Source organism: Cricetulus griseus, chromosome 2 (assembly GCF_003668045.3).
Source record: "Cricetulus griseus strain 17A/GY chromosome 2, alternate assembly CriGri-PICRH-1.0, whole genome shotgun sequence".
NCBI classification, from domain to species: Eukaryota; Metazoa; Chordata; class Mammalia; order Rodentia; family Cricetidae; genus Cricetulus; species Cricetulus griseus.
This window is the reverse complement of record NC_048595.1, coordinates 376,720,226-376,745,165: the sequence shown is the minus strand read 5'-3', so window position 1 is coordinate 376,745,165 and position 24,940 is coordinate 376,720,226. Positions and strand designations below refer to the sequence as shown.

Genomic DNA, 24,940 nt, shown 5'->3' with positions numbered 1-24,940 from the left:
ACCTCTGCTTCTGACTTCTGTAACATTTTCTGTCTTTCCCATCAGGTGAACATCAGATGGAACTACTTGATTATGTAGCGGCCAAGTTTCACGAAGAGGCTGGCATTTTCAAACTATTGGTACAAGCTTTTAAATAATGTTCACTGATAGAGCTATTTGCCATATTTTTCTATTCTGTTTAGTCATCTTCCTTCTATTTTAAAATGCATGTTTGTTTTATGTTACTCTTGCACAGATCATTGACTCAATAATGGCACTTTTTCGAGTGGATTTCAGTGGCCGTGGGGAATTGGCTGAAAGGCAGCAAAAACTGGCCCAGATGTTGTCACGACTCCAAAAAATCTCAGAAGGTAGATCTTTAAAATAAAATGGCAGTGTCACATAGCATCTGTTTATTGACTATGTTTGCTATAGTATAGTTTGCAGAGAAGCTCAGAAGGATGTCAGACACATAACTTTCAATTACTTTCATAGTTTAAATGATTATTTAAACTAAAATTGATTCTAATATAAATAGCAATAAGTTTAAGTGTTTTTTATTACTGATAAAAAATAGGAAGCTGAGATGGGCGTTGGTGGCACATGCCTTTAGTCCCAGCCCTCGGGAGGCAGAGGCAGATGGATCTCTAAGAGTTCCAGACCAGCCTGGTCTACAAAAGCTATTTTCAGGGCAGCCTCCAAAGCCACAGAGAAACCCTATCTAGAAAAACAAAAAACAAACAAAAAAAGTAGGAAGTTGAGCATGGTGGCACATGCCTTTAATCCTAGCACTTTGGAGACAGAAGCAGAAAGATCTCTGAATTCAAGACCAGTCTGGACTACGTAGTGAGTTCCAGGCCAGCCAGGGCTACACAGAGAAATCTTGTCTTGAAAAAAAATAAAAAACAGAATACCATTTGAGGTTGGTTTTAAACTGGATAGTGGTGGTGCTTGCTTTTAATCCCAGCACTGGGGAGGCAGAGGCAGACAGATCTTTGAGTTTTGGGTTTCAGGCCAGCCTGGTCTACAGAGCAAGTGCCAAGACAGGCTCCAGAGCTACACAGAGAAACCCTGACTCAGCAGGGGTGGGGGTGGGGATGGGGATTCCTAAACTGAAATCTACCTTTTGTTTTATTTTTCAAGACAAGGGTTTCTCTGTGTAGACCTGGCTGTTCTGGAACTCACAGAGATCCACTTGCCTCTCTCTCCCAAGTGCTGGGATTAAAGGTGTGCACCACCACCACCACCACCACCACCACCACCACCACCACCACCACCACCACCACCCCACCTAAACTGAAATCTAAACAATGAACTTTGTGTTTTTATTGCCCTTCTCTTAGTTTCTTAATTTTATTTTTTGATGCAGAATATAATGTTGCTGTTTTTGTGACCAATCAAATGACTGCAGATCCAGGAGCAACTATGACGTAAGCTCTTGTATTTCACAGAGATTATTATTAAAAAGTTAGAGTATAGAATAAAATCACCTAGAAATAATCAACCTTATCTGGGTGTGATAACACATGCCTGTAATCCTTGAACTTGGGAGATGAAAGCTAGAGGATGGTGAACTCAAAATCAGATTGGGCTATGTTGTAAAGCCTCATCTCAAAACAACAACAATAATAATCAGCCTTGATATGGGCATGGAGTATCTCAAATCACTTTATTGCACTGTGCACTGTTACTTCATAACTGCATGTAATGTTCATTTGTTATTTGGAACCTATTTTTTCTGTATTCTTTATAGACTAAAGCAGTGCTTTAACAATTTAAATTGTTAAACAATTTAACAACAATCAGTACTAGGGGCTCTGCTTTGATATAAGACAAAGTATTAAAGGACAATAAGAGAAAGATCTTAGGGGCTTGAGAGATGGTTCATCAGTTTAGAACACTTGTTGCTCTTACAAAGACCTGGGTTTGAGTCCCAGCACCTACATGGTGGCTCACAACTATCCATAATGCCAGTCCCAGTACCTTCTGACCTCTGCAAGCACTGGGTATGCACATGGTTCACATACATGCATACATTCAAGCAAAACACTAGTACGCATAAAATAAATCTTAAAAAAAGATGATCAGCTGGATGGTGGTAGCAGTGTATGCCTTTAATCCCAGCACTTGGGAGGTAAAGACAGACGGATCTCTCTGAGTTTGAGGACAGCCAGATCTACAGAGTGAGTTCCAGGAAATCTACGGCTACATAGTGAAATCCTGTCTCAAAAAAGAAAATGGGGGCTGGAGAGATGACTCAGAGGTTAAGAGCATTGGTTCCTCTTCCTGAGGTCCTGAGTCCAATTTCCAGCACCCACATGGTGGCTCACAACCATCCATAATGAGATCTAGTGTCCTCTTCTGTCATACAGACATACATTCAGGCAGAATACTGTGTACATAATAGATAAATAAATCTTTAAAAAAAGAAAGTGATCCTAGGCAGATACATTCCAGAAACATTAAAAGACTGCTATATCTAAAACAAAAATTAGGCTTCTGATTAGATATACAAGAGATACACACACACACACACACACACACACACACACACACACACACACACACACACACACACACGAGAAGTCTACTGTTCATAGAAACAATGTCAGTTGCACAAAGCATATTCAGAATTTCCTGAATTATTTGCCCACATATAAGAGTACAATGGCTCTCTGGAAGATGGCAAGGAATAGCAAAGCAAAGAAAGCTAAAATAAGATTGTGAAAGCATAAAATTCAAAGAAAGGTTTGTTATCACCATCCAGAATGTTTGACTGAATAAGCAGCCAAATAACGCTGAGTTTATAATGACTTTCAAAAGCTTTTCTGTTTGACTCAGAAAACTTTTTAACCAGAGAAAATTTACAGATTAGCACAATGAGTGCATACACACACCCTTCTTTTAGGTTCTCCAGTGGACATTGTATCCTTGCAATACACACACTCTCTCCCTCTTTCTCTCCTTCCTTCCTCTCTCTCTCTCTCTCTCTCTCTCTCTCTCTCTCTCTCTCTCTCTCTCTCTCTCTCTCATGCATGTTAGCATACACATCTGTGAAATCTTTTTTTGTCTATCTACATACTCACAGTCATGTATGTTCATATACACATGCATTGACGTATATTCTATTTTGGGTGTGTGAACCATTTGAGAATTTTCTGCTTTTTTTCTGATTGTTGAGTATTATTTGTAGACACAGTTAACCATTTAATACTTCAGCATATGTCTTCTAAAACCAAGAACATTCTCCTTCATAAGGACAGAACAATTAACACATGCTGTTTAACATCAACAATAATGCCATCTAATATCCAAGTTTCTCTAGTTTTGACAATGTTCTTTATAGTTGTGGTAAAGTGGTTCATTGTTCTCAGCTGAGGGCATGAATTACATGTACTAACTGAATCTCTGAGTCTCCTTTAATCAAAATAGCTCCTCAAACTTGCTAGATTTTTATGATACTGATATTTGGTTTAAATTTTTGTGTGTGTGTGGTTTTTGGTTTTTTGAGACGGGATTTCTCTGTGGCTTTGGAGGCTGTCCTGGAACTAGCTCTTGTAGACCAGGCTGGTCTCAAACTCACAGAGATCCGCCTGCCTCTGCCTCCCGGGTGCTGGGACTACAGGTGTGTGCCATCAACACCTGGCTAGATTAAATTTTTTTAAGATTAATTTTTATTTTTATTTTTTAGGTTTTTGGTTGGTTGGTTGGTTTTGGTTTTTCAAGTCAGTGTTTCTCTGTGTAATAGCTACGGCTGTCCTGGAACTCGATTTGTAGACTGGGCTGGCCTCAAACTCACTGACATCCACCTTGCAGAAGCCAACTTCCACTTTCTCTGTGTGTATTTCTGGGTATTAAACTGTCAGGCTTTGTGGCGAGTGCCTTTATCTGCTGAGCCACCTAGCTGACCCTGATTGTTTTTCTCACTAAGCCTGGTCTACATTGCAAGTTCCAGGCCAGGCAAAACTACATAGTGAAATCCTTTCTCAAAAAACAAAACCACAATAACCAAAACCCAAGATGTTAAATTTGACAATGTCATTAAGATATTATTCTTTTTTTTAGGGGGGGGGCGGTGGTTTGAGGCAGGGTTTCTCTGTGGCTTTTGAGGCTGTCCTGGAATTAGCTCTTGTAGACCAGGCTGGTCTCGAACTCACAGAGATCCTCCTGCCTCTGCCTCCCTAGTGCTGGGATCAAAGGTGTACACCAACACCACTGGCTAAGATAGTATTCTTGAGCCAGGTGTGATGATGCTCACCTTTAATCCTAGCACTCAGGAGGAGGAGCCAAGTAGATCTATAAATTCAAGGCCAGCTGGTTCTATCTACATAGTGAGACCCTGTCTGAAAACAAAAACAAAACAAAAACAAAAAGCCCAGCCAATTAGACAAAATAAATAGATGGTGTTTGTGAGAGTTCTTCATTAGAAAAGACACAAAAAATACCTCTTGGAAATTCAGTAATTTATGGGTGATACTCAAATGATATAATATCATGTTTTGCAATAAGCTTTCACCATTTATTTTAGTACCAGTCAATAAATCTTGTCTAAATTAATCATTGCTCCAATGTTGCAAAACAAGGTGATTTTACTTTAAACCAAGGCAATGCTTCTATTAGGTGCATATAAAATGAGACATAGGCATAGATAGTAACAGATACTTGATATATTAGTGCAAATTCTCTAAATTTCGAGACAGCTTTCTCTGTATTGCTTTGGAGCCTGTCCTGGCACTCGCACTGTAAACCAGGCTGGTCTTGAACTCACAGAGATCCACCTGCCTCTGCCTCCTGAGTGCTGGGATTAAAGGTGTATGCCACTAATGCCTGGCAAATGTGCTTCTCTTTAGGCATTAAAAATTTTTATTCATTTATTTTTATTTGCTTTATCTGTTTGAGTGCCTGCATGTATGTATGTGCAACACATGTATGTTTGTTGTCTAATAGGGCCAAAAGAAGGCACCAGGCTCTCTGGAACTGGAGTTACAAGTGGTTGTGAGCTACCATGTGGGCACTGAGAACTAAATCTGGTCCTCTGCCAGAGCACCCAGTGTTCTTCACCATTGAGCTGTTTCTCCAGCCCTCTTCAGGCATCTAAAAGCTTACCTTAGCTAACTGCTGCGTCTTTTGCATTTTGATTTATCTCTCACTTTTCCATACCTTTTATGAGTATTTTCTACTTAGTTAAAGGAAATAACTAATATAGAAAATATCAGCTATATAAATAGTAAAAATAAAGCTAAAATACTGAGGGAACTGAAAGTATAGCTTAGTGGGAGGATGTGTGCTTAGCATGTGGGAAGTCTTGGGTTCAATTTCTCTCCCTTCCAAAAAATAAATAAAAGATTGAGGAGAGACCCAACCATTCATTAATTTAAATATTTATTGAAAATCTACTAGGTAACAAGATTCTGAGAATTCATTAGCAAACAAAACAGACAAAAGCCTTTGTTTCCATAAAGAAGAAAGATAAATGATACCTATTTTGATATTTAACTCAGCATTTTAAATTCTTGGTATGTTCCACATCCCATCATCTGTAGTGTAGTCCTCGAATGTTTAAAGCAATCTTTTTTCTATGGAGTATCTTTTGTATACAGGACATGAAGTACTTCACAAAGAGATTAATTTTAAACTAAAGAGAAATGGAAGATTTTTAAGGTTTGCTTTAAAAAGAGAAAATGACTCATTGGTTTAGAGGGAGGAAGTGGGTTGCATTCAGATAAAACAGTACAAGTTAAAGAGCACTGTTCTCTCTTCAGGTGTGGGGAGGGAACACTGAGGAGGCCAAAACTGTCACTCTAGAGTTACAAGAGAAAAGAAATCAGTGGAAATTAGGTTAGACAGAGGTTCTTTTCTCTTGTATTTGTAAAAAGTTTCAAAAAGAGTAAAAGCATCTTGAATTTACTCCTGTAAGACAATGAAGGGAAACTTGAGAGGTGACAAAAAGGAAAATAACTGGAGAGGGAGGCAGAATGGAGAGATTTATAATGAAGAAAGCTAAGCAGAGAGCCAGTGAAGGTAACAAAGCCTAGTATTTTTTGCTGGGTACGTCTGCTGTGAAACATTTTCTTCCACCTAGCCAAGCTGTAAGGAAACAAGGCTATACTATAATTAGTATGTTCTGAAGTATATTAAATTATAACAGTACGGATTAAATACATGTCTTCATGTAAAGCACAAAATTACCGCATCTGAATGAAAAAAGGGGACAGTTTTAAACTAAAGGATTTCAAATACTATTAGAAACCCTCCCATAAATAAAATATCTTTGTTTCTTGGTGTTGAGGAACTCCAAGCTGCAGCTTTCCTGGAGCCTGTCAGAGAAATATCACTGTAATTGGTATGAATCCCCAAGTACACTGACAATAATTGAGGCTTGTATCCCATGCATTATACTTGATGTCACATCCTATTAAAAAAGAACAAAATTATAGAGGCGAACAGTGGCTGTATGATACAGCAGAGCAGCAGCTCCTAGATAAGGCTACAGATCCAGACATTAGGGCTGCAATGATGCGGTCGATGGATCCTAGAGATAACAAGTCAGAGGATGGGCCTGAGAAGCTGCACACCAGGGCAAATAAGCAGCAAGGGACACCATGATGTCACCATGTACTTCTATCCAGAACATTTGGAGTGTTGTGAATGTATAACTTATTCATTAAGCATGCCAACCTATGACTCATATTGTCAGCTTAAATGAAGAAGTAATATGTTTAGGGTCGCTAGCATAGTGCTCTTATGCAATGTTTAGATTATTTGAACCCCATCCATTCTGCATAATCTTATATAATTCTCATGTGACCCTGATGGAACTCAGCCCTCTTCTACCTTCCTGTGTTTTCTATGAAGCTAGTCTCAATATCTGGTTGCACTTTTTCCCACCCTACCCCACGAAATAAGAATTCCAGTTCCAAAAGATTAGGGGGGTGTAGACTTTAAATTTTTATGTGTGCATATTTTGGGAGCAAATAGAAAAAATGGATATATTATTCAATAACAACAACTACTACTGCTTCCTCCTCCTCCCTGTTTTCTTTTTCTTTCTTCTTCTTTTTGAGAAAGCTCTGGCTGTCCTGAACTTGCTATATAGACCAGGCTGGCCTCAAACTCAGAGTTCTGTCTGCCTCTGCCTCCTGACTGCTGGGACTAAAAGTGTGTGCCACCATGCCTGGCTAACAAAATTTCTTAAACTCTTTTTTTTTTTTTTTTTTTTTTGGCTAGGAGTTTCTCTATGTAGCCCTGACTAGACTAGAACTCACTATGTAGACCAGGCTGGCCTCAAACTCAGGCCTGTCTGCCTCTGCCTCCTGAGTGTTAAAAACCTGCTCCACCATGCCTGGCCATACTCTTTTTAATAAACCAACTCTTCTTTTGAAAATTCTCTTTTGGCCGGGTGTTGGTGGCACACACCTTTAATCCCAGCACTCGGAGGCAGAGGCAGGCGTATCTCTGTGAGTTTGAGGCCAGCCTGGTCTCCAGAGCAAGTGCCAGATAGGCTCCAAAGCTACACAGAGAAACCCTGTCTCAAAAACCCCCCCAAAAAAAAGAAAAGAAAAAGAAAATTCTCTTTTGGCTGTACTTTTTCCTTTCCACGTTTCCCTCATTTTAAAGTCTTCTCATTCTGTTTTATTCAGCCTTTATCTTCTCAATGGACTCCTTCTCAGATTTTCACCTTGACCCTGCAAATTAAAAGCACCAAGAGTCCCATTGTCCCTTTGACTTGCTCTAGCCCATGCTCCTGGATCTAAAGTCTGACCAGAATTTAAGATGTTATTATGTATATACTTAATTTTTAAAAGTAGGCAGCTCAGACTATTTGGTGTTTGCCCAATTATACAGCTAAAACTAATGAAGTCAGGATTTGAGCTCCATAGGTCTTTGACTTTGAAATTGATGTCCCAACATTAGGACTGCATTCTAAGAGTCAATCCAAGGTCTCACCATTTGCTCTCTCATTTTGCTTAACATTATTCCCTTCCCCAGTGTGCTGCTTCTTGAGGCAGGAGCTACACCTTGTCTATTAGCATGTAGCATCTGAGAACTAGCCAGCAAATGACTGAATGGAGAATCAATAACCTTTTGTAGCAAGTACTTCACCTTGAACAGGGAGATGTAAATTAGTAGTAGAGTATTTGCCTAGTGTCTTAGTTAGGATTTCGATTGCTGTGAAGAAACACCATGACCAAAGCAAGTCTGGGGAGAAAAGGCCTCATTTCTCCTACAGTTCCACATCATATTCTATCACTGAAGGAAGTCAGGACAGCAACTCAAAGAAACTCAGGAACCTGAAGGCAGGAGCTGATGCAGAGACCATGGAGGGGTGCATTTGGGAGGCAGAAGGAGGAGGATCACTGTGAGTTTGAGGCCAGCCTGTTCTACATAGCAAGTTCCAGGATGGCCAGAGCTTCACAGAGAAACCCTGTCTCAAAAAAAAAAAAAAAAAAACAAACAATAGGCACATGGTTTACAGAATTCTGGGTTCACACCACCACCACAACAAAACTACAGGAAAGAAAAGAAGTTGATGTTTCTTAGTCACACTGTGTTCTCCCATCCTATCCCATTTCATCTCAGAACTATTCTTCATGAGCCCTGCTAATTTGGAGTTGGATGATCAGAATGATAGACATGTCCTGTTCAACCAAAGTGGGAAAATCTCTTTCAGTTCCTCCTTGTTCCTAGTATCTACCCTCCCTCATTCTCCCAAGAAAAGAGGAAAAGAGAGAAGAAAATGTAAAAGACTATAAGAAGCACGTGGGAGGCTTTCTGATGCTGTTAACTTGGTCAGAAATAGATGTAAATTAAAGCCCTCTGAAGGAATGCGGGGTGCTATGCCACCTTCTTGTATGTCACCTCAAGACTGTGAATGCTGCAGTAGTCAGGAAGTACAGACACTGAGAAAAATTTCTTGGATTATGTTTTGTTGAAAAATGATTATTTAAATTGAACTGTTTAGTTAAATAATAAGCAATTTATTGAGGATATCTTATATGATAAGTTTGCTGTCAGGGTAGAGCTAATGTGTCACAATGATCAGCCATGGTTCCTAGTACACAGTGGCTCCCAATGAGTTATTCTTAGTATCTTGAGTCCTTGCAATAGTCCTAAAAGTTCAGGAGTTCACCTTTCCCCCTCATTTTACTATGAAAGAAACTGGGTAAAGTAAGTAGGTAGTAAATGTTTGAGTCAATAATAGGAAAACAGATAAATAATAGCTGTAGTCTCTAGGCTAACACTTTGCCTGAATTATTTCATCTTATTCTTACAGTTGTCCTACAAGTTGGTACCATTATTATTTACCATGAAAAGTCAGAAACAGAATGGTTAAACAGTTTTCCTGAGGTCACAGAGCTGACAAGCAGACTTTGAACTCAAGTCTAATTCAAAAGCTCATAAACCATACAACACATCAGACCTGTGCCTGCCAGAGGGAAAACTAGCATGTTTTCAGGGATACACTCATTATTATAGTGAAATGACCACTGTTCATGGCCCTCAGCCTTTAAGCATAGGTGTGATTGGATTAGAGAATTCTTCTCTCAGGGGGAACATAAAGCTAGCTTATAAGACTCAGCAAAAAGACAAAGGACTAGTCTGATAAAGAAAATGTAACTACATTCAAAGTTCATGTGACCAGTGAGTGAAATCTCCCTAAATATAGACCTCTAGCAGAATCCAATTTTTAATCCAAATTGTTAATAACTATTAAATCTGGCTTCGGATCTCAGCACACACTTCATGTGGTTCACAACTGCATGTAACTCCAGCTGCAGGGAATCTGACACCGCTTGCCTACATGGACAACTGCACCCATGTGCACATACCCACATACACGTAACTTCAAAACAATTAAATAAACTTCTGGGTTTTTTTTAAAGATTTATTTATTTATTATGTGTACAGTGTTCGGCACCAAATCTCATTACAGATGGTTGTGAGCCAACATGTGGTTGCTGGGAATTGAACTCAGGACCTTTGGAAGAGCAGGCAGTGCTCTTAACTGCTGAGCCATCTCTCTAGCCCCAAACTTCTGTTTTTTGAAGAAATTTTCACTTTGAAAATATATGCACCTAATAGAAGCATTGCCTTGGTTTAAAGTAAAATCACCTTGTTTTGCAACATTGCAAATGATTAATTTAGACAAGATTTATTGACTGGTGCTAAAATAAATGGTGAAAGCTTATTGTAAAACATGATGTTACATTCATAAATTACTGAATTTCCAAGAGGTATTTTTTGTGTCTTTTCTAATGAAGAACTCTCACAAACACCATCTATTTATTTTGTCTAATTGGCTGGGCTTTTTGTTTGTTTTGTTTTTGTTTTCAGACAGGGTCTCACTATGTAGACCTTGAATTTATAGATCTACTTGGCTCCTCCTCCTGAGTGCTAGGATTAAAGGTGAGCATCATCACACCTGGCTCAAGAATACTATCTTAGCCAGTGGTGTTGGTGTACACCTTTGATCCCAGCACTAGGGAGGCAGAGGCAGGAGGATCTCTGTGAGTTCGAGACCAGCCTGGTCTACAAGAGCTAATTCCAGGACAGCCTCAAAAGCCACAGAGAAACCCTGCCTTAGAAATGGGAATGTTAGTTCCCAGGTATCTCTCAAGATGAATACCAATAGTATTTGTAACTTCTTTTCTGTCATAATATGATTTTTGAATCACCATGACTAGACATAGATAAGAGCTTACCTTTTTGTGTGTGTGTAATTATTCTTGTATGTATGCATTGATGTTGCACATGTATGTGCAGGCCAGAGATTGACATCAGGTGTCTTCCTCTGTTGCTTTCTACCTCAGTTTTGGGACACGGTCACTAACTGAACCTGGAGCTTGCCAATTCAGCTATACTGGTCAACCAGCAAACTCTAGGAACCCTCCACCTCTTCAGCACTAAGAGTATGGGCACATACCACTGCACCCAGCTTTTAAGACCTTACTCCTTAAATATCCATATTTATAGAAATAAACTTTGGGCAACAACAAAAATATTTCAAGATTGTTTTCACTGCACATTCGTAACTTGTACAACATTGAAGGAATCCACCATAAAACTTATGAACAAGAAAGGCTCTCTCGAATGGGAATGTAGCTCAATAGTAAAATACTTGCCTGGTATGTGTGAGGCCCTGAGTTCCATCCACAGCATCACAGAGGAAGAGGGGAGGGAGAGTTCACAATTTACTTTTTTACAAAGCCTCAAGGAGAAAGTTTATCAGTTTATTTACTTACCTACTTAGAGATAAGGTTTCACCATGTAGCCCAGGCTTGCCTTGAACTTTCAGTCCTCCTGCCTTAGTCTTTCATCTACCTAGCTTAGATAATTCTTATTCATCAGACTAAAATAGTGCCTGGTACATGGAGGTACTATTTTAGTACCTCCGAGAGAGGTGGATCTCTGTGAATTTGAGGCCAGCCTGGTCTCTAGAGTGAGTTCCAGGACAGCCAGGGCTACACAAAGAAACACCATCTCAAAGCCACCACCACCACTACCCCCAAAAAATAAAAACAAATAAGTATTTCTGATAAAAGAGTTAGTGAATAAATCAATCCAGTATTTGTAGTTTATAAGGAGTTTTTTTCCAAGACAAAAAAGGCACACCTGAGGTTGACCTCTGAAATGCTTACATACACACAAAGAATACACACCTATTTCCTCCCTGCCATTCCACTCACAGAGGCTGCTGCTTCCTTGGAAATATCACTATATATCCAAATGAAGTCTGAAGAAATGTTTTATTGATTCAGTTTCCAGGCAGATCCCAAGAAACCCATTGGTGGACACATTCTGGCTCATGCTTCAACAACAAGAATAAGCTTGCGGAAGGGAAGAGGAGAATTGAGGATTGCCAAGATTTATGACAGGTATATACTTCTTTATTCTTCTTCAGATCCTGTTCACATGCCTTTAAACAGAATTGCTAGCCCTGAGAGACTATCCATTGAATTAACAAATGAACTTTTTGTTTGTTTGTTTTTGTTTTTGAGACAGGGTTTCTCTGTGACTTTGGAGGTTGTCCTGGAACTAGCTCTTGTAGACCAGGCTAGTCTCGAACTCACAGAGATCCACCTGCCTCTGCCTCCCGAGTTCTGGGATTAAAGGCCTGCACCACCAAAGCCCATCTACAAATGAATGAATTTAAGCTACCTATTCAGTCATTTGCATGTCTCATTCAGGCCTCTTACAGAAAGATCTTTAAGGTAAACAGCTCCGGCCATTCTTACTGGCCCACAAGGTTGTTTCAGCCTTGCAAATTCAATAAGGAATCAGAACAGTGAATTGTCAGCAAGGTTAATCATGTCAAGCTTCCATAAACTTGATTCAGAGCAGGTGTGGTGGCTCATGATCGTAATCTCAGCACTTGGAAGCTGAGACAGGAGGATTACTGCTAATGTAAGACCAGCCCAGTGAATTCCAGGTGGGTGAGCCTGGCCTAGAGAGTGTGACCCTGTTGTAAACAAACAAACAGATGTACATCTTATATCAAAATAGCAAAACTAGATCAGCACTTAAGATATCAAAACTAGGGGCTGAAGAGGTAGCTCAGCAATTGAGAGCACTTGCTGCCCTGTCAGGCTTCCCATAACTTAGGACCAAACCCAAGTTTCTGTAGCCATTTACACAGCACTCTATGAATGGCTTTTTAAATTTTTATTTTTATTGTATGTGTGTATGATTGTTTGCCTGAATGTATGTCTATGCATGTGCATCCCTGGTACTGATGGAGGCCAAAAGAGGGCATCAGAACTCTAGAAACTTACAAATAGATGTGAGCTGCTGTGTGTGGGGGTGTTCATGGTGTTCATGGTGCTGGGAAGTGAACCAGCTCCTCATAAGCAATAAGTGCCCTGAATCTCTGAGCCAGCTCTCCAGCCCCATGAATGACCTTACACCCACTCCTTGATCCTCCCTTGCCCTGTGCTTCCACCTCACATGTTTTTGTTTTTGAGACACGGTTTTGTGTAGCCCGGGCTGTCCTCAAAATCTCTATATAGCCAAAGATGATCTTGAGCTTCTGATCTTCCTCCCTTCTCCTCCTGAGTGCTGAAAAATTGCAGATATGCCATCACACCTGGTTTCATGAAATGCTGGGGACTGAAGCCAGGGCTGCAAGCAGTGTGAGACAAGAGCTCCACCAACTGACCTTTCATACCCTTACCCCCTTTTTTTCAGGCAAGATTTTGCTATTATAGCCAAGGCTGGCCTTAAACTTGTGACCCTCCAGTGAAGGCACTGCATGCTGCCACCTTGTTCCCTCTGCCTGGAATAACCCTCCCCACATAGGCCTTTGCCTGATCATCTTTCTCATCTATTTCAAGTCTTTGATCAAATGTTGTGTTCTTCAGGATGGGGAGATAGTTCAGTGGGTACAGAGCTTGCTGCACAATCATGAGGACCTGAGTTTGGAGGAGCCTCAGTAGTACTCACCTATGAGCTGGGTATGATGTATGTATCTAATGACAGCACTATGGGAACTCGAGAACTCTAGGGGTTGCTGAGCAAGTATGACTGAAATAGAGTACCCTAGATTTAGGAAACACCCTGTCTTTAAAAATGAGGTGAAGGGGCTGGAGAGATGGCTCAGTGGTTAAGAGCACTGACTGTTCTTCCAAAGGACCTGGGTTCAATTCCCAGCATCTACATGGCAGCTCACAACTGTCTGAAATTCCAGTTTCAAGGGATCTGACACCAATGACAAAAAAAAGAACATAAAATTAAAAAAATAATTTAAAAGAATGAGGTAGGGACAGATACCTAATGTCAGCTTTCACATAGCTGGCAAGCCTGCCTGCACACACACTCATCTCATAGCCTTCTCACCGGCCCATGTCAAAGACCTTTAAGTCACATTATAGGGTTTTATAACTAAATCAAAAGAAAACTCAAAGTACCACATATTTGTTAGTCAAAAAGGGAATGCAAAATGAATCAATTGATCAAAAATGGGCCAATATTGCCAGGTAGTGGTGGTGCATGCCTTTAATCCCAGCACTCAGGAGGTAGAGGCAGGCAGAACTCTGTGAGTTTGAGGCCAGCCTGGTCTACAGAGAAAGTTCCAGGACAGGCTCCAAAGCTGCAGAGAAACCCTGTCTTGAAAAAAATAAAAGAATCAATATCTATAGTTCAGTAGTCAATGGTATTCCACCTTCACAATTTATATTTCTGTGAACAAGTAGAATTGCACTACTTGCAGTTAATGACAACTCAGAATATAACTCTTACAGAACTAGGTAACTGAAGGGAAGGATGTGCTAGACAACTGCCTTTCCATTGCAGGTGCTTAGGACTTTCCTAGTTTATCTCAAAGCCTTTTACAGACACCCTCCACCATGTTAGCAGAGCTTGTAGAAAGGTGTACTCCTAAGGAGTCAGACAAGCCTCACAGGATCTGCACCACAGGCCTCAAACTACCCTGAAAGAACACCCAGGTTTATCCTGATTTGCCTGTTTCCAAGTTTGGGGGTAATCTTTCTTGACATTCAAAACTTTATATAGAGTTGTTTAACAAATGTTTGCGAGGGTTGATAACACTGCTAGGTAAGCTCTGGAGTCTACATTTAGCTGTACCAGTGCTGCAGTGTCTCTGAAGACTCAGACTGATGGGAACGTGATGACTGTGACATGTGCACAGTATTTATAGAAACAGAGCTTTTTATAAACTTCTGTTCCCTTGTATTCTGTAGCCCTGAGATGCCTGAAAATGAAGCCACCTTCGCAATAACTGCTGGAGGAATCGGGGATGCCAAGGAGTAGGTGGGAAATTGGTACAGATTGCTTCTTGGTGCTTATTAGGAGCTGGAGAAATGGAAAAGCAGTCTTAAATTTACATCTTGAAATAAGTTTGGTTTTTTTTCCCCATGTGTTATTAAAGGAAAGCCAGAAAAAGAGATTTAAAGCTTATATTTATCTTAAAAGTTCCAGCCTGATATGTAACCAACTATATATACACCGTGTGTTGATTCAGAAATATGCATACATATTCTTGAATTACTTGATAGACACATATACATACATGTGCCTGTCAGGTATGGGAAGGGGTACTCAATGCCCTTCCATCTGTCTTTCAAAGTGAGCCATTGTGCACACAGAGAGTCAAGGAGCTCAGAGGTGCCCCACTCTCCCAGACTTCCCATCCAGCATTTGCTGCCACACAGTACCAATGACCTATGGAACTGGATGCTGTTTCCCAGAGGGAGATGTGTAAGGGGGAATGTTTAGAGTACATCAAGGAGCTGTTTGTCCTCACACTGGCAGCCTGCACATTCGTCTTATAGCAACAGAAGAGAAACATTAAGAAGCCAACTTTTTTTTTTCTTTTTTTTCTTTTTTCGAGACAGGTTTCTCTGTGGCTTTGGAGGCTGTCCTGGAACTAGCTCTTATAGACCAGGCCGGTCTCGAACTCACAGAGATCCGCCTGCCTATGCCTCCCGAGTGCTGGGATTAAAGGTGTGCGCCACCAACGCCTGGCTAGAAGCCAGCTTTTAAGTCATTTGATTTGTCAAGTTAAAATGACTTTTTAAAAAATGCATTATGATAATTGGGCATGGGTGGTGCACACTTGTAATCAATATTTGGGAGACCTAGGCAGCTTTAGCTACATAGTGAATTCAAGACTAGCCTGGGCTATATGACATTCAATCCAAAAAGAAGCACGTTTTTATATTTTGGGTAGAAAATTCGAAATGTTTTAAAATTTTAGAGCTAATTTAAATGTAAAATCTAGAACAGAGCCCTCAGAATTTGTGAAAGAACATTGGATTTGTGTGTGTGTGTGTGATTGTCTGAAATAAAATCTAGTTTTTAAAGTATGAGAATATCTAGAAATTAAAATAGTAATATATAATCATTACAGATGATCTTTTATATTATATTAACATATATGAAAATCCAGAAAGTGAAGTACTTGCTACAAAAGGTTTTTGATTCTTCAGTCATTTGCTGGCTAGTTCTCAGATGCTACATGCTAATAGAAAGGTGTAGCTCCTGCCTCAAGAAGCAGCACACTGGGGAAGGGAATAATGTTCAGCAAAATGAGAGAGCAAATGGTGAGACCTTGGATTGACTCTTAGAATGCAGTCCTAATGTTGGGAAGGAAAGGTCAAACACAGACCACAAAGACCTGAGGGTTCCCTGGGGCCAAGAGGAGACCGACTGGCAGCAGAAAGCACTCAGCACATGGGGCCTGGGAGGCAGAACCCTCTGAATAAAGTAGGAGCAAAAGCACCTAAGAGCAGGTTTCCTTCCTTCCTTCCTTCCTTCCTTCCTTCCTTCCTTCCTTCCTTCCTTCCTTCCTACCTACCTTCCTTCCTTCCTTCCTTCCTTCCTTCCTTCCTTCCTTCCTTCCTTCCTTTTCTTTCTTTCATGTATACAGTGTTCTGCCTGCATGTATCCCTGCAGGCCAGAAGAGGTCACCAGATCTCATTACAGATGGTTGTGAGCCACCATATGGTTGCTGGGAATTGAACTCAGGACCTCTGGAAGAGCAGCCAGTGCTCTTAACCTCTGAGCCATCTCTCCAGCCCTAAGAGCAGATTTTCTATAGTCTGCAAAATCATTTAAATGAATTATTTTACTATGCAAATATTAAAGCTCTGAAGATAGTAGGCTTGTGCATGAGGGAGACAGTGGAAGAGTTACAATGATCCAACTGAGATGATGATATGAGACTAGGCTGGGATATAGCTCAGTAAGTAGAGCACTTGCCTATTATGCTCAGGGCCCTTAAAGACTAGGCATTAGATTTGGTGTAAAATGAGCTATAAAGAAAGCACAGAGACAGTCAAAGGTGACTGTTGACAATGTTCTCTAGCTGAGGGAGGGAGGGATACGGCTGTCATCAAGGAATGGAGAAGTGTGAAGCTCAGCTCTTCCATCTGAAAAGATCATTATATGATTTGCTAAGGCTGCCCTGACAATGTACTACAGATTGGCTGGAGTATATAGCTCCGTGGAAGAACACCCACCTCAAAAGTACTGGGTTTGATTCTCAGCACACTGAAAAAATAAACAAAGCAAAGTACCACACACTGAAACCAGAGGAGTTGTTAAGCAAAAAAATTTATTGTCTCTAGCCTTTAGTCTTAGATGGCAGAGGCAGTCTGATGTCTGTGAGTTGGAGGCCAGTCTAGTCTATCTAGCAAATTCCAGGCTAGCCAAGGCTACCCAGGGGTATCCTGGCACAAAAATAAGGTCACTTCTCTTAATAGCTCATGTAGTCTATTGTGGGAGTAGGACACTGAGTGGCAGTGCCAAGGTTAAGAGCATGAGTTAGAGGTACCTAGATACAGTGACAGCAGATCAGCGGCAGTGCACATGGCCAGAGCAGGCTATTCCTGTTGCTAGGCTAGAGGTCTCTGCCTCCTGACTGTAGCATGTTCAAACTGCATCCATTCTCAAGCTGGTGCTCCAGCCTCCTGCCAACCCAATTGTTATGTTTTTGAAGAAAAAGAGGAAGAAGGCAAGATGAGACATATTGACTAGTTTATTACATGCCCGGCAGAGTAGGGAGACTAAGAAGAGGAGCAGGGGTAATGGCTGACCGCCATGGCCGGTTGCCATAGAGAGGCAGAGAGCGCATGTAGGTGGGAGAAGAGAGAGTGAAGCAGAAGCAGAGAGTAAAGAGAGCAAGCAGCAGGGAAGTTGGAACTTTTAAAGGGAAGACTGTTCATGTGCACTGAGGTTCCACACATGCCCAGAGTCCTCATGCAGGCCATAATGTGTGGCGGGTGATGTGGTGATGATGTAGCACCTTTTCCTGTGCGTGCCCTGACTATTGTCAGGGGACGGGGTCTGTCTCTTAAAGAGGTAGAGCCCATCAGCATGAAAGCCTGAACCTTTCACCAATGACCCTTTGTGTCCTTCTGACAAGCTCCCCTGTGCTTCAGTTAGCAAGAATTGGAGCCTAGTACTTGTCATCTAGAGCCCCAGTCCAGGCATGGGTGACATCCCCAGTGCTATTTCCAGGCACTAGAAGAAGGCCAGCCAACAGGACTGGTCTAACATTTTCAAGTGGGCCTAACAATCTCAAGATTCACTCTCCATAGTCTTCTCTGCTGCAGCAGCAATACATTAAACAGAAAGTTGTTGAAGAGACTATTATTAGTCTATTAGTTAGAGTTTTACTTGACTGAATAGAAGAGAAAACCCCCAAATGATGTCTTATACAAAGTCCAGACTTATTTCTCTCACACAGAAAAGAAACATTAGAGCCAGGCATGAAAACTTGTAATCCCAGCTTTTGGGAAGCTGAGGCAGGATCACAAATTCCATGATAGCTTGGGCTATACAAGACTGTTTTAAAAAAAAAAAAAAAAAAAAAAAGGGCCAGGTGTTGTCGTGGCATACATCTTTCATCCCAGCACTCTACGTGGATCTCTATGAGTTCTAGGCCAGCCTCATCTACAGATCGAGTCAGGACAGCTAAGGCTGTTACATGGAGAGAACCCTGTTTTAAAAAAAAAAAAAAAAAAAAGACTAGCCAGGCGGTGGTGGCGCATGCCTGTAATCCCAGCACTCGGGGGCAGAGGCAGGTGGATCTCTGTGAGTTCGAGACCAGCCTGGTCTATAAGAGCTAGTTCCAGGACAGCCTCCAAAGCCACAGAGAAACCCTGTCTCAAAAAAAAAAAAAAAAAAAAAGACTAAAAGACAGGGTGGTTGAGGCTAGGCAGCCAGGGACACCTGGCTGATAGTTCCGGTTCCTCCTCAAGGGCCAGGTTCTGACCATCTCAGCACTCCACCAAAGACAAAGGATGGGAGTTCAAAGTAGGTGAAGAAAGATGGAGAGGGGTGGGGGCAAAAGAAAGGTTTCTCTAAGCTGAGTCAGCTCCTAGGAAGCTCCTAGCCTTCCGACACAGTCTAGCCTTTACATCTCATTAACCATATTTATCTGCAAAGAAGATCACACAATACTGCCTTTTGTCCTGGACAGCAGGAGGCCCAGCTGACATACAGAAGTGTGTCCTTTTGTTTTGGTCTTTTCAAGACAGGGGTTCTCTGTATTGCTTTAGAGGTTGTTCTGGAATTCACTTTGTAGATCAGGCTGGCCTAGAACTCACACAGATCCACCTTGCCTCTGCCTCCTGAGTGCTGGGATTAAAGGCATAAGCCACCAACGCCCAGCAGTGTCCTGTTATTAAGGAGGAAACAGACTTGTATTATTTTTCTATAACTGTGTGTGTGTGTGTGTGTGTAAATCTGAGGACACTTTTTGAGTTGCCATGTTCCATGCTGGGATGAAGTCTGATTGTCAAAATGTGGAGGCAAGCACCTTTATCCACTTAGTCATCTTGCTGGCTCAAAGAATGGTATGGGATAAGCATTGAGCTGCACAAATCTCTCAACACTTCCATGATAAATACAGAGTGCATTGTGCATACTTTTAAATCACTTCTGATTTGTGCTGTTGGGAAAGAGTGCCCTACTCCCTTTACTTGTAGATTAGGGCAAAATTCTTAAGTAGGGTTTGTTTGTTTTGGGTTTCTTTGCCCCGCCCCCACCTGTCCCCCAGACAGGGTTTCTCTGTGTAACAGCTCTGCCTGTCCTGGAACTCTCTTTGTGACCAGGCTGGTCTTGAACTCGTAGAGATCCATCTGCTTCTTCCTCCAGAGTGCTGGGATTAAAGGCATGCACTGTAAGGATTCAGGCATTATGCTGGCCTGCCCCTGTCACCCGGCAGAATGCACTCAGGCCCTGGCCAGCCCAGGGTTCCATGGTTGCTTAGTCTGCATGCAGATGCAAAGGACCCCTTTAAAAGAAAAAACCCCACCCACTTACGCTCTCATTCCTGCTCTTCAGCAGAGGCAGACTGGGCTTTTCCTGTCTCCCTCTTCTCTTCTGTCCTCTGTGTGTCTGTTTTCTCTCTTTTCCCCTTCTAATAAAACTTCTCACTTAAGCTCTGACTGGCACATTTGTCCCTCTGCCTCGGTCACCCTCGCCTGTCATGGATATTATCATAACATGTACCACAACTGTGAGGCTTCTTAACATTTTTGTTTGTTTGTTTGTTTGTTTTTTTAATGGGAAATGTACCATCTTTCATAAGAAGCCCAGAAATCAATTGGTTTTAGGTCAAGGGCCGGTGTCATTATCTCTCCATCCTTTCTGCCCTGGTTTTATTGTCTCTAATCTCTAGGCCTGGTCAAAAGATGGCTGTAGCGGTTTTACCAGCACATTCTACAGCATCTGGAGGGCCTCCTCTTGGAAGGAAACAAGTTGAGTTGTTGGCGGCTTAAGCCTTTAATTCCGGCTCTCGGAAAGCAGAGGCAGGCGGATCTCTGAGTTCCAGGCCAGCCAGCATGGTCTACAGAGCAAGTACCAGGACAGGCTCCAAAGCAATAGAGAAACCCTGTCTCGAAAAACCAAAAAGGAGGCAGAAAAAACAGCTGCTTCCGCAGCTGCATAGCCAGTGGGTGAGTGGTCTGATTGGAGGGTCTAAAACAGCCTCCTGTACCCAGAGGACTTGGCAGAGATGGTCTAGAGGCTGGGACCTTGTTTTGCAGTGACAATCTCTCAGTGATCTAACCCAGTCTACTCTTTGCCAGAGCTTGGGTCCAAGAGAGTTGGCACACACTTAGAAAACTTCTGCCGGTCTCCCAGTAGCCCAGGAGATGGTGTGGCTGCAACAAGAGTGCCTGAAGTCCCCAGAGTGCAGCTCCTTGTACTAGCTGGGCCCTTTGCAGGAATGGAGCATTTATCTTGCAGAGCTTCTGGCTTGGAGAAGTTGCTCACACCCATATGGCCAGGCACAATGGCTGATCTGACTCCTCTTCTGGCCTTCACACTTGTGGCACATATACGTACATGCAGGCAAGACCCTCAGACACATAACATAAAAATAAACCAGTAAAACTTATGGTTTATCTCTGGAATTTTCCAGTTAATATCTTTAGACCAGAGATGTCTATGACAGCTGAAACTAAGTAGAGTACTGCATAAGTTCATGTATATTTGAAGTCCAAGGATTGAGTGGCTAATTATTGTAGGAAGCAGAGGAAGCCCATACACATACAATAAAACTACTTAGAACCTTGCCTTCCTACCATCTTGCTGAGAACATGGAACTGGAGTTGTTGGTTTTTTCCCCCCTTTCAAGTTTTAAATTCTTCTGTGATGACTTCACATTCTAGACAAGCACTCTACCAGGGCTTTGCACTTGCTAGGTAAGCGCTCTACCATTGAGCTACATCCTCAGCTCTCTCTCTCTCTCTCTCTCTCTCTCTCTCTCTCTCTCTCTCTCTGTGTGTGTGTGTGTGTGTGTATGTGTGTGTGTGAGAGAGAGAGAGACAGAGACAGAGACAGAGACAGAGAGGGAGGGAGGGAGGGAGGGAGGAAGAGAGAGAGAGTTTGTGTTTTTTTTTTAAACAATGGATCTCATGCTAGCTAGCCTGGAGCTCCTTACCTTCCTGCTTCAATCACCCCAATTCACATGAAGATGTTACCAACTACTTTGTTTTCTTTTCTCTGTGTCTCTGCATTTGTCACTTACACTATCCATGACAAAGCCCACAGTGAATTAAAGTTCTGTCATTGCTAAATGGGATGGTGCATTGTTGACTAATGGCCCAGTCATATCCAAGCTCTAAGACTTGATTCCCAGAAACTATTCTCCTCATTCGTCCTTCATTTGCTACCATTTGATGGCATCTGCTTCGGGTCACTGTCAACTTAAGTTTATCCATATTCTCAACCTTTCAGATAAGGAAGCAGCTTATTAGAAAACCCATGCAAGTCTCAAAGACAGAAAAGAGAACCACTGTGTTTCACACCTAGGTGAATTTAACAATGAATTGTAGAAACCAGATAGAATGTTCATACACAATGTCCTCAGCTCACAGCAAAAATAGCTCAACAATAAAACTTACCACTTTCAAATCTGACAAAAAAGAACATGTCTTCTAGTGGTTGAAATTTGTCTGAGTATGGATTTTGCTGTTTTAATAAAACAAAAAGAATTAATACCAGCAAAAGTAGGGAGAGTTTGTAGAGGCAAACAAGAGAAAAATGGTTGAAACCAGCCTGTGATCCCACTGCAAGATGGACTGGATTCCTGAGCTTTGCTTCTAGATTGGCATGTCCTGTTGGAGACAATGGGCAGTGTCTAGAGACAGGGTCATCACTTGGGAGAGCCACAGGCATCTACAGTGCAGAGACCAGAGCCGCTGCTGAGCACCTGTACTGGCTAGTTTTGTGTCAACATGACACAAGCTAGAGTCATCAGAGAGGAAGGAACCTCAGTTGAGGAAATGCTTCTATGAGATCCAGCTGTAATGCATCATTTAGTGATCAATGGGGGAGGGCCCAGATCATTGGGGTGGTGCTGTCCCTAGGTTGGTAGTCCTGGGTTCTATAAGAAAGGTTAAACAAGCCGGACATTGGTGGCGCACGCCTTTAGTCCCAGCCCTCGGGAGGCAGAGGCAGGCAGATCTCTGTGAGTTCGAGACCAGCCTGGTCTACAAGAGCTAGTTCCAGGACAGCCTCCAAAGCCACAGAGAAACCCTGTCTCGAAAAAAAAAAAAAAAAAAAAAAAAAGGTTAAGCAAGTGCCAGGGTCGGCTTGTATCAGTCCCACACTATAGAAGCCATCTGTTCTGGACTGATATCTCTGGGGCTGTAATCGGAGCCATCTGAACAGCCTTGGGTCCATCCCTGAGTAGGGGTGTGTGGATCTGGGGAAACTCCTAGCTACCCCAAGGCGTTAAGGACGAGACACAGACACATCTTGTCATCTCAGGAGGGCTCTCAGTCCATGCTGGAAACTGGAATCTCCAGTTTATTCAAGCATCCTCTTAAATAGCTTTCCAACAGTGGGAATGACTGAAGAAGGCATCTACTATCATGTATAAAGCTGATATCAAAAAATTCTTTTAACCCTAGGGACACACCTAAACAGTCCCTAGGCATGTAAACAAAACTCCCAGAACAGGTATGGGCACACTCAGGGCCTAGGTCTGTTATGCAAACTAGGAGACATTCTCCACTGAGGACAAGCCATCAGGTAATTAGCTGAACATCTGAAAGACAATGGGAGACTCAGGCTTCTGGAAATAGAGCTGAGGTTTCCATCCCAAATCTTTATAATCGATATTTTTTGGGCCCTGACAGGTAAGCAGCACTCCTCCTAGGTCTCTGCATCAGCTCCTGCCTCCAAGTCCCTGCCCTTTTTGAGTTCCTGCCCTTACTTCCTTTAGTGATGAACAGCAATGAGGAAGTATAAGATGAATAAACACTCCTACCCAACTTGCTTTTTAGCCTTGGTGTTTCATTGTAGCAATAGAAATCCTAACTAAGACAGCACCTTACAATTCAATGTACTAACTGTGTGATTCTAGACCAGCTATGTACAACCTTCTGGACCTTCTCAAACATAAAGTGGACAGATGGTAGTGAAGGGATCAGCTCCCCATTTCAGCAGCCGTAACAGCCTAGCACGTGCTTGCCTGACCTTTCCTTGGTCACTAGGAGGTCAGATGCCTGCCTTGTGGCAAGGAACCAATCAGAAGTTAGCTGGTAGTGCTATGCTTTACGGCTCTGGGTGTGCTTTACAGACAAGTGCACAGCAATGATGCGCAGAGCATAGCAACCGCCCTGTGCCATAACAACCAGTTGACCAATCAACACAGAGCAAACCCTCCAAGCCTGGAGGCACACCAATCCTGAGCCTGTGCGTACCCCTAGACACTCCCCTTACGCTGCCCTATAAGATCTCTCTATGCAGATGCTTCGAGCTGTCTTTCCTAGCCATCTGCCGGAAAGGCCTGAGCTAAGATGGGGTTAGCTGGTTAAACAACTGCAATAAAACCTCTTGCTGTTTTCATCAAGCTTTTGACTCCGCCCAGGGGTCTTACAGTAGCAGCTAAAAGTTGTTGAATATTGTACATGAGACACTACCCTGAATGATATTCCTCTGGCTTTCCCAGCACCCCTGTAAGAGATCTCTATTGTTTTATTGAATTAACAGAGGGACTAAAATAGTGAAAACTCTTAGCATATGCCTTGAACAGTGTGAGCACACAACTGTTATTTCCTAGATTTTCAAGGCATGGGTGGGGAGGTAGATTGAGCTAGATATATTTTCACTAATTCCAAGAATTTGATTTGTCTCTAAATGAGATTCCTTGGTCTCTGACTTCTTTTTCTAGTGGAATTCTATGTTTGCAAAATGTTGGCACGGGACAGATGTCTCATTGGTCTAAAGTGGGTATCATTCTTCCAGAAGACCAGAGTTCAGTTCCCAGCATCCACTCAGGCAACTCTCAACTCTGTAACTCCAGCTCCAGGGGATCTGGTGCCCTCTTCTGGCCTTTGCAGGCACTGCTTTCATGTGCAAAAATGCACAATACAGTAATTTAAAAGTTTTTTTATTATTACTTTTTTGTTTTGTTTTTCCAGACAGAGTTTCTCTGTGTAGCTCTGAAACTAACTATGCAAACCAGCCTAGCTTTGAACTCAGAAATCCACCTTTCTCTGGCAGAGTAGTGGGATTAAAGGCATGTACCACCACACCTGGCTCCACACACAGTATATTTTAAAATTAAAATATATACACATATGTATATGTGTATATATATATGCATTTGTTGAACTAGCTTTTAAAAAATTATTTAATTTTTTCCAAGACAGGGTTTCTCTGTGTATCTCTGGATGTCGTGGAACTTGCTCTATAGACCAGGCTGGCCCCAAACTCAGAGATCTGCCTACCTCTGCCTCCCAAGTGCTGAGATTAAAGGCTTGCATCAACACTGCCCTGCCTACTGAGCCATTCTTTAAAAAAGATTTATTATGTATGCAGTGTCTTGTCTGCATGTATGCCTGCATGACAGAAGAGGGCACTAGATCTCATTGCAGATGGTTGTGAGCCACCACGTGGTTGTTGGGAATTGAACTCATAAACTCTAAAGCAGTCAGTGCTCCTAACCTCTGAGCCATCTCTCCAGCCCAGTCCAACTGAGCTT

At 42.0% G+C, this 24,940-nt stretch overlaps 1 protein-coding gene across 1 annotated transcript in view; it reads left to right on the top strand.

Annotated features, from left to right (window-relative positions):
* The window catches only part of Dmc1 (DNA meiotic recombinase 1), a 44,321-nt gene extending 29,455 nt beyond the window's left edge, over positions 1-14,866 (top strand). Inside the window, exons 10-14 of the mRNA XM_035438808.1 lie at positions 46-119; positions 236-350; positions 1,349-1,409; positions 11,739-11,855; positions 14,676-14,866. Coding sequence (XP_035294699.1) covers positions 46-119; positions 236-350; positions 1,349-1,409; positions 11,739-11,855; positions 14,676-14,745 — 437 coding nt within the window. The 3' untranslated portion in view covers positions 14,746-14,866. The remainder of the gene's footprint in view (positions 1-45; positions 120-235; positions 351-1,348; positions 1,410-11,738; positions 11,856-14,675) is intronic.
* Positions 14,867-24,940: the final 10,074 nt, after the last annotated feature.